The sequence below is a fragment of the Somniosus microcephalus genome, chromosome 5 (genome assembly GCF_052327205.1).
Source record: "Somniosus microcephalus isolate GS21.2 chromosome 5, FLI_Smic_1.0, whole genome shotgun sequence".
In the NCBI taxonomy this organism is placed as follows: Eukaryota; Metazoa; Chordata; class Chondrichthyes; order Squaliformes; family Somniosidae; genus Somniosus; species Somniosus microcephalus.
The window spans coordinates 219,361,341-219,377,221 of NC_140991.1; the positions used below are offsets into that span (position 1 = coordinate 219,361,341).

Here is a 15,881-nt window from a genome sequence, read left to right on the forward strand (position 1 = left end):
GCAGGGATTCCATCTGCTCCTGAGGCCTTGTTGTTCTTCAGTTATTGGATGGCCTTTTCAATCTCTTGCCGGGCTGGGGTTCTGCTGAGGTGGTGGCGGGTAGCATGCTGCGAGATGGAGTTGAGGATACTCGCGTTGAAGACAGAGTCTCGGTTAAGGAGATCTTCGAAGTGCTCCTTCCAGCGGGCACTGACTGCCCCCCTGTCCTTGATAAGTACCTCTCCGTTCTTGGCCCATAGTGGGGTAGGACCTTGGGTGCTTGGGCCGTAGGTGGTCTTGACTGCGCTGAAGAATCCACGCATGTCGTGGTTGTCAGCTAGCTGCTGGGTCTCCTGCGCTTTCTCCACCCACCATCTGTTCTTTAGGTCGTGAGTTTTTTGTTAGACCTCGGCCTTCAGGCATCTGTAGAGCTGCTTTCTTGCTCTCGAGTTCTATGGAGAATAGATGGCAGACGCTCATAGACCTCCTCTCTAGGAGGGATGTCAACGTAGACATGGGTCCTCATGGCCCCACTGATGTGCAGCAAGGTGCTCTCCAGCTCCTTGCTAGCAGGGAAATGTGGTTGGTCTATGAGGGGGATGATGGTGACAGGGGATATGGAAGTGGGGGCTCCTCTCAAAGCGCTCACACTTCTCCCCCATTGTCTTCCATCAGTCAGAGCCCCTGATGGCTCCTCGGATTGTGATGGCTGAGTCTGCTCCTGCACAGTCGCAAAAGGAGCAGACTTTGGTGGGGCCATTACAGACTCCAAAACCCAGAGGACGTCCGCCAAAAGTGTCTATGCAGTTGCAGCAGGGAAGTGAGCAGGCTGCCTCTTCCCCTGCTGAAGCCACAGGGGTAGCACCTTGTAGAAGCACGCATAAGAGAAAGATGAAACACAAGTAGATGCACAAGGGTAGCCACTTGGGTGTTTTAATAAATGTTTCTGTAAAGTTTCCGTTACTGTGATGTCACACACAAAATTATTTATTTTCACCACTTTCCAGTCATGGACAAATTTGTGTGCAACTTTGGAAGTGGCTTAGTGAATTGTGAGACGTAATGTTACCTCCAGCAATGGTGGTCAGTGTGAAAGGAATGGCTTGGTCATTGTAGGAATGCTTTATGGTGTTGTTGTGGGGTGGTGCAAACCTGGCACAGCATGTGGCAGCCATATGGGTGTAATGCGTGAAATTAAGTAAATCTGGCCATGATGAGGCCATCCCTGGCCTCCCGGGTGCTGGTGGGATCTGGACTGCAGGTTCCTCCAGCTCCTCCTCCTCCTCATCTTCCAGCTGATGCTTCTCCTGCTCCTCCTCCTCTGAAGAGGCTGTGTGCTCAGAGCCTTGCTCTTCATGCAGCGCTGATCCTTGCTGCTGCGCTATGTTGTGCAGGGTGCAGCAGACCATGATGATTCTGGAGATCCTGGCTGGTGCATACTGAAGGGCTCCTCCAGATCTTTCAAGGCATCTGAAGTGCAATTTCAGCATGCCTATTGTCTGCTCTATGACACCTCTGGTGGAAATGTGGCTTTCATTGTATCTCTCCTCGGCCTCAGTACTTAGTCTGCTCAAGGGTATCATGAACCATGTCTTAAGTGGATGGCCCTTGTCTCCAAGCAGCCAACTAGAAAGTCTGTTTGGAGGATGAACAGCTGAGAGAGGGTGGACGGATGCAGGACAAAAGAGTCATTGCAGCTGCCAGGAAATTTAGTGCACATATGCATGATGATCTGACTGTGGTTGCAGACAAGCTGCACACTGAGGGAATGGAAACCCTTGTGGTTGACAAAGACTCCTGGGTTATGATGGGGTGCCCTGATGGCCACATGTGTGCAGTCGATGACGCCCTGCACCCATGGGAAGGTAGCCAGAGCAGCAAAAGCCAGCGCCCACTCATTAACACTGGCTTCATCAGTGGCAAAGTTGATATAATTGGCTGACTTGTCAAAGAGGGCATTGATAACCTGTGCGATGCATCTGTGGGCGGCCGACTGCGAGATGCCGCAAGTGTCTGCTGCAGATCCCTGGAAGGAGCCTGAGGAGAAGCAGTTGAGGGTGCTGGTGACTTTGACAGCCACTGGTAAGGAGTGTCCACCAGGTCCTGTGGGCAGCAGGTCTTGTTTCAGCAATCTGCAAATGTCTGCGATGACCTGACACGATAGCCTGAGCCTCCTTTGGCACTGCTGCTCCGTCATGTTGAGGAAGCTCATCCTCTGCCTCGATACCCTGTGTTGAGGGTATCACCTCTGGCCCTGCGTTGATGCCCTCTGTCCTGTGCAGCATCAGGTGGTTGAGGACAAGTTTGGTGGTGGTGTTGTTGGTGCTGCTGGTGTGCCTGGTGCTGTTGGTGTTACGGCTCATCGTGGTCCGATTCTGAGGACCAAGGTGAGACAGTATAAACGGCACCCATTCTGATGTAATAGATGGCAGGTCAAGTAGAGATGATGGAAGCAATCTGTCAATAGTGTGATAGGTTCTACCAATGAGGTGACAATGGATCCCGACTTTGCTGGAAACACTTGCAACCTCTAGAAAGCTCAATCTGTGCTGACAATGCACTCAGCAACAGCATCTGCTTTAGGAAAGTGACCAGCTGTCAGGTGGGAGTTTTTATTGTACTTTTCATGCTGTGCACTAACGAGGAGCATCAATGGCCACTCGACTTCCGCCTCAGGTTCATCGACGTGGTTCCCGAGCTGCGTGATTCCCGTGCTCATCCAGGGAAATTTGAAAGATCAGGTTAAAAAAAAGCTTAAGTGTCTGACAAGTACCTCATAATGATCTCAATTAACCTGGCCGCCTCTGCCGGTCGGGTCACTGCCACGCTGGCAAACGCACCTGAGGAAAAGGAACATGGGGGCGGGATGATGGCGGGTTCCCGACCCACGCCAAGATTTTTCAAATTTACCTCCCGACCCTCCTCCAATCGCGCCCGCACAGACCCCAGAAAATTCAGGCCTATGTTTTCTCCAAAATACAGTTTTGAAATCTGTAAGACATGCTGTTAAGGCCAGTTTGGGTGAAAAAAATCACAGCCTCACTTTCGGCCACTTATGGCGGGAACTGCAACGGCCGCCATTTTGGGCAGGTCGGCAGCTCTGCCGTTGCCTTCGCTCATTGCAGAAATGGTAATGAGGCAGATTGTGACATCAATCAGCGTGCAACACTGATTTGACGCAAGAACTGCCATTTTTGACCTCACCACTCCATTCAACGGTCTCTCCAAATCACGAACAGATGGACAAGCAGCAAAAAGGATCCCCCAGCAGCGTTATTTAAAGGGATCAGCAACAACATGCAGCTGACTTGCTTTTTGATTTCTACTGACTCTGTGAAAGTTTGTGCAACTGTTTAGAGCTTTCTACAGTTATTTAAAGTTGCTGAGGTCACAGGGAGTGTTGCTGCGAGTGGAGAACGCCTTGCTTCTCATTTAAAGGCTTCTGCTCACACCACTTGCTCCCAGTCATGGGGGCTCTTTTTGCAGTTCCCCTCGTGCTTGAGTATGACAGGGAGATGGAGTGGAGGCAGCAAAGAGGACAACTTGCTCGCAGAGGGAGGAGGAGGAGGGGCAGGAGGGCTCTCAGCAGGAGACCTTGCCCACCTAGGATCTTCCGAGAGCACTTCTCTTAACTCCACTTAAGCAAGGAGCAGTGTATTCGGAGGCTCCTCTTCACCAAGGAGGTGGTCACAAAACTCTGCCACCTACTGGAACCAGACCTGCAGCCTCAGAGCACGGTGCTGCCAGTGGTCCTCAAGGTCACCGTGGCTCTCAATTTTTCCGCCACCAGATCCTTTCAGTCTGGAGCAGGCGACATAGCTAACATCTCCCAGTTCACCATCCATCGCAGAGGTTCTGTACTCCAGTAGAAGGAACTTCATTGTCTTCTATCTGAACGGAGAAAAACAGGAGGAACGTGCATGTGGCTTTGCCAGGATATCGGGCTTCCCCATGGTGCAGGGTGCCATCAACTGCACACACATGGCTTTGCAGGCACTGCATAGCAATCTGGAGATGTTCCGTAACCACAAAGGCTACCACTCACTTACTGTGCAGTTGGTGTGCGACCATGCCCAGCACATCATGATGGTGAATGCCTGGTATCCTGGCAGCAGTCATGATGCCTTCATCCTGCGCTAGTCCGGTGTGCCAGCAATCTTCCAGGCACCACATCAAACCCAAGGGTGGCTGCATGGAGACCAGGGATATCGGCTCTACCCCTGGCATAATAAATAGTTGGATATCAAAGTGCAGTACAGCATGTTAGAACATCTAAGCACTGTACCATAGAGTGGTAGAATGTGGGCATACAATTTCCCACCAGCTGAGTTTCCAGTATCAGTTGCACCAAACAGATGCAACATGCTTCACTGCTGCACAGTGAGAAGAAATCAGAGAGCAAGTCAACTGTGGCTCATTCTTACACAAACCTTGATAACCGATTCAATACTGATTCTGGCAGAAACCTGGGAACAAGCATTTGTTTTTATTCTAATCTGTGAATGCTCCATGGTACAAGAGGAAAGAAAAATAAATAGGGATGATTTAATATAGCAGTACAAAAAATGAATTTAATAAAGAAGATTAACCCCACAATGTTAAAAGAATCAAAGCCTAATTTGGTTTCATTATATAACATACTTACCATGTTAAATATGGCCATAACTAATATAACTGTGGTGGTAGTCATTGTGAGTGTAAGACGTGGCAAAGGCCTGTTGGCAATTATCTCAGATGATTTCAAAATCCACAACAAGGATGCTGAAGCCTTCTTGCTACATTTCTAGATGCAAAAGAAACAATACAATTAAACTTCTTTAAAAGAAAATTGCAATCCATGCTAGCAGTCCAAATTAACAATTTCTGTCAGCCTAAATGCTTTTGGTTTTGCTAATATGAATTATTGCCAGCAAAAGTGGAAAATTAGAAAACTAAATTTTTGCCAAATAAACCATTAGTTAAAAGATTAAATTGCTGCTCAGTAATAGCAGGAAGAATCTCCGACCTCTTTTGATACCAATTAAGTATTTGAATGCATCATTCCTGTATAAATACATATGACACATATTTACCACTTTAAAACTGTGGAGATGGACTTGTTATAACCTTGAAAGGTGAAGAAAACAGTAAAGTCTAATGTTTTACATCTTTGCATGAGTGGATCTAGTTAACAGTCAGATTTTTTGGCTCAAAAAAATCCTGCTGCTTCAATTTGAGCTGCAGCCCTTACACGCTGCTCACTCAGTCCCACACAACATTGACACTTGCTTCAAAAACACTTGAGACGGCATTATTCGAACAGTGAAGATGTGTCCCAATGTACAGAGGCAAGATCATCATTTATTCAAGATTTATGAAGCACACATTTTCCTGCTGTCACCCTATTCACCATGCAGAATCCTAAAATCATAGAATAGTACAGCACAGAAGGAGGCCATTCAGCCCATCAAGTCGGTGACAGCTCTTTTGAAGAGCAATCCAGTTAGTCCCACTCTTCCGCTCTTTCCCCATATCCCTGCAATTTTTTCTTCTTCAAGTATTTATCCAATTCCCTTTTGAAGGCTACTATTGAATCTGTATCCGCCACCCTATCAGGTAGTGCATTCTAAATCCTAACCACTCGTTGCATAATAAAGTTTTTCCTCATGTTGCCTCTGGTTCTTTTGCCAATCGCCATAAATCTGTGCCCTCTCGTTATCGATCCTTCAGCCATTGGAAACAGTTTATTTACTCTATCTAAACCCTTCATGATTTTCAACACCTCTATCAAATCTCCTCTTGAGCTTCTCTGCTGCAGAACAATCCCAGCTTCTCCAGTCTATCCACATAACTGTAATTCCTTATCCCTGGAACCATTCCAGTAAATCTTTTCTGTACCCTTTCCAAAGGCTTCCCGGCTGGGGCCGAACTATTGTTTTATATAGGTTTAGCATTACGTCCTGGCTTTTGTATTCTATGCCTCTATTTATAAAGCGCAGGATCCCATATGCTTTATTAACTGCTTTGTTTACCTTCAGGGATTTGTGTTGTGTATGTAATAGGTATGTTACTTTAAACCTATGGCCAGGGCAGCACTACTTTGTAGGGCATAGTGATACCGTAGTACCACTCCTGGCCATAGGGGCATAAATAGTACTGTGGGTACTGATCTCCCCTCAGTTTCCCGCCTGTTGGTATTAAGTAAAGACCTACGTTGAATCTTCCAAGCTGTCTCGTCATTATTGCATTAAGTATAGACACATACTTTATACTGGCGACGAGTAAGGTTCGAACTCACCAGTACACGGTGCAACAAAGGAACGGTAGCAGTACGGAGAGAGAAGGAGAGAGGCTTCTTACCAGCCAGCCTGCAGAGTCCAGCGTCGACCAAAGGAGGCCGCCCAGCACTCCGGGTTCGGGAGGAGCGGCAGCAACGGAGCGAGAGAGAGAGAGGTTTCCAGCGGAGGCTGCGGCAGCTGAGAGAAGAGGCTGAACGGGCGCTCCAGCCACGGGGCAAAAGTCCACCCAGGGCCAGGTAAACTGAAATTCTTCCCGGGGAACGGGAGCTGCAAGGGCCAGAATGGGCAGGCGATCTGGGGAACAAACGGAGCCACAAGGACTAGCGGGCCACGAGAGGGGAAGGTCGTTGTTAATAGCGGCGGTGGCAATAACGGGAGCTGCAAGGGCCAAAAATAACGACGCTGGAGAGAGGTCATTGACAGCAGAGGGAGAAAAGGCGGGAAAAACGCCATCTAGTGGAGAAAGCGGGAAAAGTTTTTTTTTCTCTTCAAAAGTTTAAAATGGCTAAAGAAGGTTGTTTGTCAGCATTTGTTGAGGACACAGAAGAGTGGGATGCCTATATCGAAAGGCATGAACTTTATTGCATAGTAAACAAGGTGGAAGATGACCAAAAGGTAGCAACCTTATTAAATTTTATGGGGGCAAAAACATACGGTCTGCTGAGGAATCTTCTTACTCCAGAAAAGCCAGCAAACAAAACGTACGCCCAAATTGTTGATACATTAAGGGAACATTTAAACCCTAAGCCACCATTTATAGCGGAAAGGTACCGCTTCTACAGACGCGACCAAAGGAATGATGAGTCGCAGGCAGCCTATTTAGCTGAGCTCAGAAGGTTGTCCAAACATTGCCAGTTTGGAGCCATATTGGCGGGCGCGATCAGAGACAGATTTTTCTGTGGCATGTTAAATGAGAATACCCGTAAACGGTTGCTAGCCAAGAAACAGCACAGCCTAGATCAGGCGATTGAAAGAGCACAGGGTGCTGCTCAAATACGACAAAACACAACCGGCTATGACACCCATGAGGTGACATTTCACAAAGGTAAATGCTACCGTTGTGGCAAAACCACCCACGACCAAAGTAATTGTTGGTTTCGTGATAAAATATGCCGGCAGTGTGGGAAAAAGGGGCATATAGCGAAAGTTTGTCGGTCTGGTACGAAACCCAATCGTGGGGGCAATCCGAGCAGTACCAAGGCAAGGACAAAAATACATAAGATGTCTGACAGTAGCTCAGACGAGTCACAGGAAGGCACAAAAGCAGAGCCTAAAGGTCTGGGATGTCTCAAGTTATATGGTGTAGACAAAACGGAGGACCACAGCACCATGTGGGTTAAAATGAAGGTAGCAGGCGTCGAAGTTAAGATGGAGCTGGACACGGGTTCAGCCCTATCAGTAATTAATGAACAAGATTAGAACAGGCTGTTCAAACGCATTCCCTTAAAGGATACAGAAATTAAATTAAAAACATATACGGGACAAAAAGTTTACCCGAAGGGAAAAATGCAAGTAACAGTTAAATACAATGGCAGAAAAGTGCCAGGACTTTATTTATACGTCCTACCAAACGGTGGACCACCACTTTTGGGTAGGGAATGGATAAGAAAAATCCATTTCGACTGGAAGTCGATACATGAGTTAAAAGTAGAGACCACCAAGGATGATACAACCATTACAAGCAGGCTGTCGAAACTATTGGCAAAAACGCCAGAGGTGTTCCAACAAGGGCCAGGGACCTTAAAGGACATTAGAGCAAAAATAACTATTGCTCAAAATGCAAACCCCAAGTTTTGTAAGGCCAGACTGGTGCCTTATGCCATTCGGCCAGTGGTGGAAGCAGAACTGGATGCCTTAGAGAGTGCAGGTGTCCTTGCAAAGATTGAGTGGAGCGAGTGGGCCACGCCCATCGTCCCAGTTATAAAGAAATCTGCAAATAACACACCGGGGGAACCAAAGAAGGTTCGCATTTGCGGGGATTTTAAGATAACTATTAACCCAGTCCTGCACATGGTACAGTATCCGCTGCCGCGGATAGAGGACATATTCGCATCGTTAGCTGGGGGTAGACACTTTACGAAGATTGACCTTTGTCAAGCTTATTTACAGATGGAGGTGGAGCAGGACTCGAAAAAGCTCCTAACGATTAACACACACAAGGGATTGTACCAGTACAATCGCCTGGTATTTGGTGTGGCGTCCGCCCCGGCAATATGGCAGAGGACCATGGAACAGGTCCTGCAGGGCATTCCAGGAACGCAATGCTACCTGGATGACATCCTGGTGACAGGACAAACGGATAACGACCACCTCGCTAACCTGGAGCGAGTACTTCTGTGGTTACAACAATACGGATTCAGGGCGAACAAGCAGAAATGTGAGTTTTTCCAGGAACGTATCTCATACTGTGGTCACATTATAGATAAGGAAGGCCTGCATAAGTCCCCGGAAAAGATCGAGGCAGTAGTGAAGGCCCCGCCCCCTGAGAATGTATCTCAGTTACGATCATTCTTAGGCCTTATAAATTATTACCATAAGTTCCTCCCGAACTTATCGTCCATTTTACATCCACTAAATTCATTGCTGCAACAGGGAGTCTCCTGGAATTGGGATGAAGCGTGTGAGGCTGCTTTTAAAAAGGGTAAACAACTCATTACATCAAAGGAAGTGCTCGCACACTTTGACCCAAAAATGCCAATGAGGTTGGCATGTGACGCCTCCCCGTACGGTATAGGGGTAGTGTTGTCACACAAATTTCCCAACGGGACGGAGAGGCCAATAGCATTTGCCTCAAGGTCGTTAACTACAGCCGAAAGAAACTATGCACAAATCGACAGGGAGGCCCTCAGTCTGGTGTGGGGTGTAAAAGAATTCCACCACTACCTGCATGGGCAACGTTTCACACTACTGACGGATCAACAACCGTTGGTGTCGATATTTAATCCAACAAAAGGGGTGCCCCTGATGACGGCCCAAAGGCTACAGAGATGGTCACTGTTCTTAGGAGCACACCAGTACCTTATCGAATATAAGGGTACCAAACAGCATGGCAATGCGGATGGCCTGTCGCGGCTACCCTTGCCTGCCGAGATCGAAGAGGTAGTACAGGACCCCGTGCAAATATATCATACGGCTGTTATGGAACACTTGCCCATCACCAGCCAATGTATCGAGCGGGAAAAACGGAACGACCCGAAATTGGCAAGGGTTTACGAATTAACCGTGAAAGGCTGGCCGGCGCAGGGTGACGCATCATTGCCGGCGTTTTCGGCAAGTTGTCCGTCTGCCGGGGCACATTGATGTGCGGAGCCAGGGTGGTGGTCCCTCAAAAATTACAACATAAAGTGTTGCAGGACTTACACGAAGGTCATCTGGGGGGTGTCAAAATGAAAAGCCTCGCCAGAGCCTACGTCTGGTGGCCCGGCATTGACAGGGACATTGAGGAAGTAGCAAAAGCGTGCCAAGGGTGCCAGATGGTACAGAACGTACCACCACAAGCCCCACTACATCCGTGGGAGTGGCCCTCAACGCCGTGGCAAAGGATCCACGTGGACTTCGCTGGCCCCTTCCTGGATGCGATGTTCCTTATTGTAGTGGACGCCCATTCAAAATGGCCGGAGGTCATAAAGATGTCATCAACGACAGCCGAAAAGATGGTCACAGTCTTAAGGAGCATTTTTGCCCGAAACGGGGTGCCCGAGCAAGTCTGTTCGGACAATGGGCCACAATTTGTGGCAGAAGAATTTCAAGCATTCCTAAAAAGGAATGGAGTGCGACATTATACGTCCGCAACATATCATCCGGCTACAAATGGGCTGGCAGAGCGATTTGTACAGACTTTTAAAAAGGCCATCAAGGCGATGGGGGAGGAAAGGTTGCCACTACAACACAAGGTGGACAACTTCCTATTCGCATACCGTAATGCTGCACATACGGTGACCAACCAGGCCCCCGCCGTCATGTTCTTTAATAGAAGGTTGAGGTCTCGCCTTGAATTGCTCAGACCAAACATTCGGAGAGACGTGGAAAACCGAGTATTTCGTAGGGCTCCTGACAGACAGACACGGAGCTTCGAGGTGGGGCAGCAAGTGTTGGCCCGTGATTATAGGAATGAAAAGTGGCGGTCTGGTACGATAAAGGCCCGCCAGGGACCCTTGATGTACACAGTTGAGACAGGGGAAGGCATAATCAGACGACATGCTGATCAACTTGTGGAGTCCAGAAACCCAACTGATTCACTACCTCAAACGTCTCAGCACATTGTTACAGCGGAATCACGGCCCAGCTCGTCGTTACAGAGGTCTCAGGATTGCGAGGAGTTCAGCACTCCAGTGATCTCCACGGCACAGGATGTGCCATCAGACACTGACGAGTCCAGCGATGAAGGGGTGACGGAAGTACCACCGCCTACACCGAGACCGACTAGAGAAAGACGTTATCCTAGTCAAGACAGGAGGCCTCCTCAGAGACTGAATCTATAACATGCTTCTGTTTATATATATATAAGTAGACAACTCTTGATGTAAATATGTTATGTATATTGTGTTACCAAATGTTATTAGCCCTAGTTATGGGGCATCGATTGACTTAATTGCACGGGTACGTTTTAATTAAAAAGGGGAGGAATGTTGTGTATGTAATAGGTATGTTACTTTAAACCTATGGCCAGGGCAGCACTACTTTGTAGGGCGTAGTGATACCGTAGTACCACTCCTGGCCATAGGGGTATAAATAGTACTGTGGATACTGATCGCCCCTCAGTTTCCCGCCTGTTGGTATTAAGTAAAGAGCTACGTTGAATCTTCCAAGCTGGCTCATCATTATTGCATTAAGTATAGACACATACTTTATAATTTGTGCACCCCCTTTAAAATTGTACCATTTAGCATGTTTTGTCTCTCCTCATTCTTCTTGCCAAAATGTATCACCTCACACCTTTCTGTATTGAATTTCATCTGCCATGTGTCCGCCCATTCCACCAGCTGTCTATTTATTTCCTTTTGAAGTTTATTACCATCTTCCTCACTGTTTACTACACTTCCAAGTTTCATGTAATCTGCAAATTTTGAAATTGTTCCCTGTACCCTCAAGTTCAAGTCATTAATGTATATCAAAAACAACAGTGGCCCTAATACTGAACCTTGAGGAACTTCACTGTATACCTCCCTCCAGTCTGAAAAACAGTCATTCACCACAGCTCTCTGTTTTCTATCCCTTAGCCAATTTTGTATCCATGCTGCTGCTGCCCCTTTTATCCCATAGGCTTCAATTTTGCAAACAAGCCTAGTATGTGGTACTTTATAATAATAATAATAATAAAATAATCAACTTTATTGTCATTGTTAGTGCACAAGTGCAGTAATGCCTTTTGAAAGTCCATATACACAACATCAACTGCACTGTATTTAAGGAAGATTAGAAGATTGTGGCCAGCACCGCTGCAATTTTTAGGCAAAATATGCATATTCATCTACACATAGCTCATTGCATTTTAAGTTCCTTGCTCAGTTTTCTCTATAATTTGCTTATTTACACCATAAATTAGGAACCACTAAAAAAGGGAAGGTAATGACAAGTAAGGAGCATTAATGACAAGTGTGTTGTGTGTGACTTAAATTTAACACCTGTGAAAAATGAGAATGACAAACTGTGGATCTTCATAAGTTGTGCTCAGTGAAGGCGCTAGAGAAGATTTTAAATACTATACTTTATAAAAACAGTCATAGCAGCTAGAGGGTCAAATGGACTTTTTTGCGCTCAATAATGCAAATAATTCAAAGAGAAAAGATCCAAGTAAATTTGGTCTATGAAGGAGATCAACTAGTTCTATTATTCTTGGTACAAGGGAATTTCAAACTGATTTACTTCACTGGTCTTGGGAAGTACCTCCATCATCACCAAGACTAGGGTAATGCTGAGAAACTAAGATGAAAGACATTGGTGAGTAGCCATCCAGGTCATCGCTGCAGGGGTTCCTCAGGGCAATGTTCTTGACTCAACTATCTTCAGCTGTTTTATCATTGACCATCACTCCACCGTAATATCAGAATGGGGCTGTTTGTTCACAGTGATTGCATAGTTTTCATCTCCATTCACAATTCCTCAGATAATGAAGCAGTCCATTCCTGCATGCAGCAAGACTTGGACAACATCCAGGCTTGGTCTGATAAATGGCAAGCAACACCTGCGCTACACTAGTGCCAGGCAATGACCATTGCCAACAAGAGAAAGCCCTTTCTCCTGACATTCAACAGGATTACCATCACCAAATCTCCCACCATTAACATCCTGGGGGGTCACCATTAATCAGAAACTCAACTGAAACAGCCACATAAATATCGTGGTTATTTCAGCAGGTCAGAAGCTGGGTGTTCTGCAGCGAGTTGTTCACATCCTGACTCCCCAAAGCTGTAAGATTTCACAAGAATTTCTGAAATTTCTACAGCCGAAGATTAAAGATAACCTGGGTAGAATATACCTTTAAAAATCCAGGGATCAAAATGGCCGTCAGACCTCGTGGCAGAAGACAAAAGACAGTCTCTCTGCAAAGCACGGGCTGACAAAAAGGACTTGAAAGGCAACCTGTGTGTGTGCTGTGAAAAGGATAATCAAAGATGGCTATCCGACCTCGTGGCAGAAGACACCACACAGCCTGTGTGCATATGAAAGGGAAAATCAAAGATGGCCGACAAAGGATTTAGAAAAAAAACCAGCCCCTGAAGCAATGGAGTATTTAAACTGTCAATCAAAGGCAGTTCGAGGAGTTTCACTGCAGGACAATCGATGTTTGTTTACAGGAAGTCTACAATGTTGACACAAAGGCTTAACCACTTGAGACTGCCAATCAATTGCGGTTCCAGTGGCCACAAGACAATGGCTTTGTTCACACTAACATCCAAGGGCTGTTTACTCAGCAATTAAGGAAATAGACATGTTTTTTTCAAACCAAGACAGCTCTATTCAAACCCATCACGATGAATGGGGAGACATTCAAAAACCCTTCATAAGGGAAATGGGTAATTCATCCAAACCCCATCACAGTCAATGGGGACAGTTTGGATCCCTTTTGTTCAGCCCAGATACATCCGGATTTGGGCAGGAAGATTTCGGCCCCAAATGGGGTATAAGATAGCTTCTCAAGAAGCCATCTCTCTCTCTCTCTGCAGCCTCACCTCCGTGCCCTATCTACAACTCAGGAGCCCGCCCAAGGGAGTGGAATACCAGCAGTTACTTTTAAACACTGGGGTATCTCCATTTCAGGGTTGTGAAGAATCTAAGACTGCAGGGGCACGGAGCAGGCATTTCACTGGTGAGCATAGTTTTTCTGGCCTATCACAAGGCAACTTAGATAGGTATTTACGGGTGGGATTTAAGGGGGATTTTGTTAAATTGTGATTTTAGTCAATTTTCCCTTGTTGTGTCTGTTTTCTCCTCCCCTGTTAAGTAACAGTGTTGCACTAAGCAAAAGAGTGCTGTAGTGGACACTAAGTACTGTGAGAAGTAAAGTGCCGCACTAGTTATAAGTGCTGTATTTAAGTAAGAGTGTACTGTATTAAAAGTGCTATATTTAAGTAAAAGAGTGTTGCACTAAGCAAAAGAGTGCTGTAGTGGACACTAAGTACTGTGAGAAGTAAAGTGCTGCACTAGCTATAAGTGCTGTATTTAAGTAAGAGTGTACTGTATTAAAGGTGCTGTATTTAAGTAAAGGAGTGTTGCACTAAGCAAAAGAGTGCTGTAGTGGACACTAAGTACTGTGAGAAGTAAAGTGCTGCACTAGTGAAAAGTGCTGTATTTAAGAAAGAGTGTATGTATTAAAAGTGCTGTATTTAAGTAAAAGAGTGTTTCACTAAGCAAAAGAGTGCTGTAGTGGACATTAAGTGTACTGTGTTAAGTAAAAGTGCTGTATCGAGCACAGGTGTGTTGTATTCATTATTTTAAGTTGTTTTCTTTTTGTTTCAATAAATACTGGTCTGTTTTGCACCCAACCACAAGTCTTGTTTCTGTCTACATCGCTACTGACTAAGTCCAGCGGTCAGAACCAGGGAAAGGGGAGCACTTCGAAACCACACGGGGCTCTGTAGCAGCTCAGAGGCTTCTGACTGGCCAGACACAATAACCCCATCCCCGTTAATAATTCCTATAAAATGACGACCGCGGCAGGACTGTCGGCAATGGTATGCCATGTGGCTGACGGTGGTTTGAGTCTGGACAGAGCAGCAGTTATGGTTTTACTTTTTATCACCCCACTGATCTGTTTGTGGTTAGGTGCCCACAGGCTTGGGGAAGTTACCCATAGGCTTAGGGAATCTAGAGCAGAGAGTTGGGATACGGAAAGGGAGGTCAAAGAATACCAGGCCAAGATAGAGCAACTGGTGGTCCAGTTTAGTGAGGGCAAAAGCCACACGAGGCACGAGTCAGAGTACCTGAAGTGCCTAGTTGCAGAGGCCAAGAGCAATGAGATGAGGGTGCGGGAGGAGAACGCCCGCCTCATACAAGAAATAAAAGATCAGGAGGAAAAGGTTAGGGAGGTAAAGGCAGCATATAAGCTGGCCTGCGAGCAAGGGTTTGAGGAAGCAGATCATGGCCCCTGTAGGGAAGAGATAGAAAGCTTGAATATGGCTTTAAAGAGGGCAAAGGGGATGATATGTCTGATCAGCCCGAAGGCAGGTCAGTCGGATTTTACCGGCAACCCAAATAAAACTGTTCCATTGGCAACACCCAGGAAAAGGCTGGTCAGGGAATCAGAGGTCCCACGACCGCCACCCACGGCACCGAGCTTTCAGGAGCTCTGGCAGCAAAGGGGGGTGGAGGATGAGGTGGTAGAGGAAGCACAGCAGGCCCCGCTAGATAGACCGGGACCAGGACCAGTGTACCCCCTCCAACAACGGAGGTACGGTCCGCCCGTTGATGAAGATGACCCCGGGGCCATCCAGAATCAGTTTGTGGTGCCGTATGGCACCCACCAGCTCAGGGACATGGTTAGCCACATCCCCAAGCTCACTAAAAAGGGAGACCCCTCTCTGCACTTCAGGGAGATAGAGCAAGCAGCTTGTGTAAATGACTGCGATGACGCAGAGCAAGCAAAAATGCTGCTATTTTCCCTGGCAGCTGATCTCCTCCAGGCCCTATCTGGCGAGTGCAAAAGGGGGCAGAGGGATTATGAGGGTCTGAAGAATGAGGTATTGGAGGCCATGGGACTCAATGATGGTAGCCCGTTCACCCGGGTAGAAAGAACGGTGCAGCTCCCAGGGGAGTCCCCGCAGGCGTTCGCAGACAGGCTGTGGCCAGTCTACCGGAGCACATGCCCGGGAATGCCAGGGCGGGCAGCACTGGATCCAGTCCAATTGACTCACTGGCTCCGGTGTCTCATGACAAACAGCCTACCCCAGATCCAAGCCCAGGTTGTGGCTTGGTTTGACCCCCGAAACCCCCAGACCACTGAAGAAGCGGTGATCCGCTGGCTCACTGTAGCCTTCAGGAACATGAGGGGTATCGAGACGCCCCAACCCAAGGGAAGGGTCCATGAGGTTAAACCTGGGAGCCAGAGTAAGAAAGAGTGGCACCAGGAGGGGAACCGTCCCTCCCAGGCTAGGTTAAATTGCTATGGGTGCGGGAAAGATGGTC

General features: G+C 47.1%; 1 protein-coding gene across 5 annotated transcripts in view; it reads right to left on the minus strand.

The window, feature by feature from the left end:
- Positions 1-15,881, minus strand: part of adcy2b (adenylate cyclase 2b (brain)) — a 779,528-nt gene that overhangs the window by 148,601 nt on the left and 615,046 nt on the right. For all 5 annotated transcript variants that reach the window (XM_085988701.1, XM_085988702.1, XM_085988703.1 and 2 more), the window contains one exon: positions 4,625-4,762. In XM_085988701.1, the coding sequence (XP_085844827.1) occupies positions 4,625-4,762 (138 nt within the window). The remainder of the gene's footprint in view (positions 1-4,624; positions 4,763-15,881) is intronic.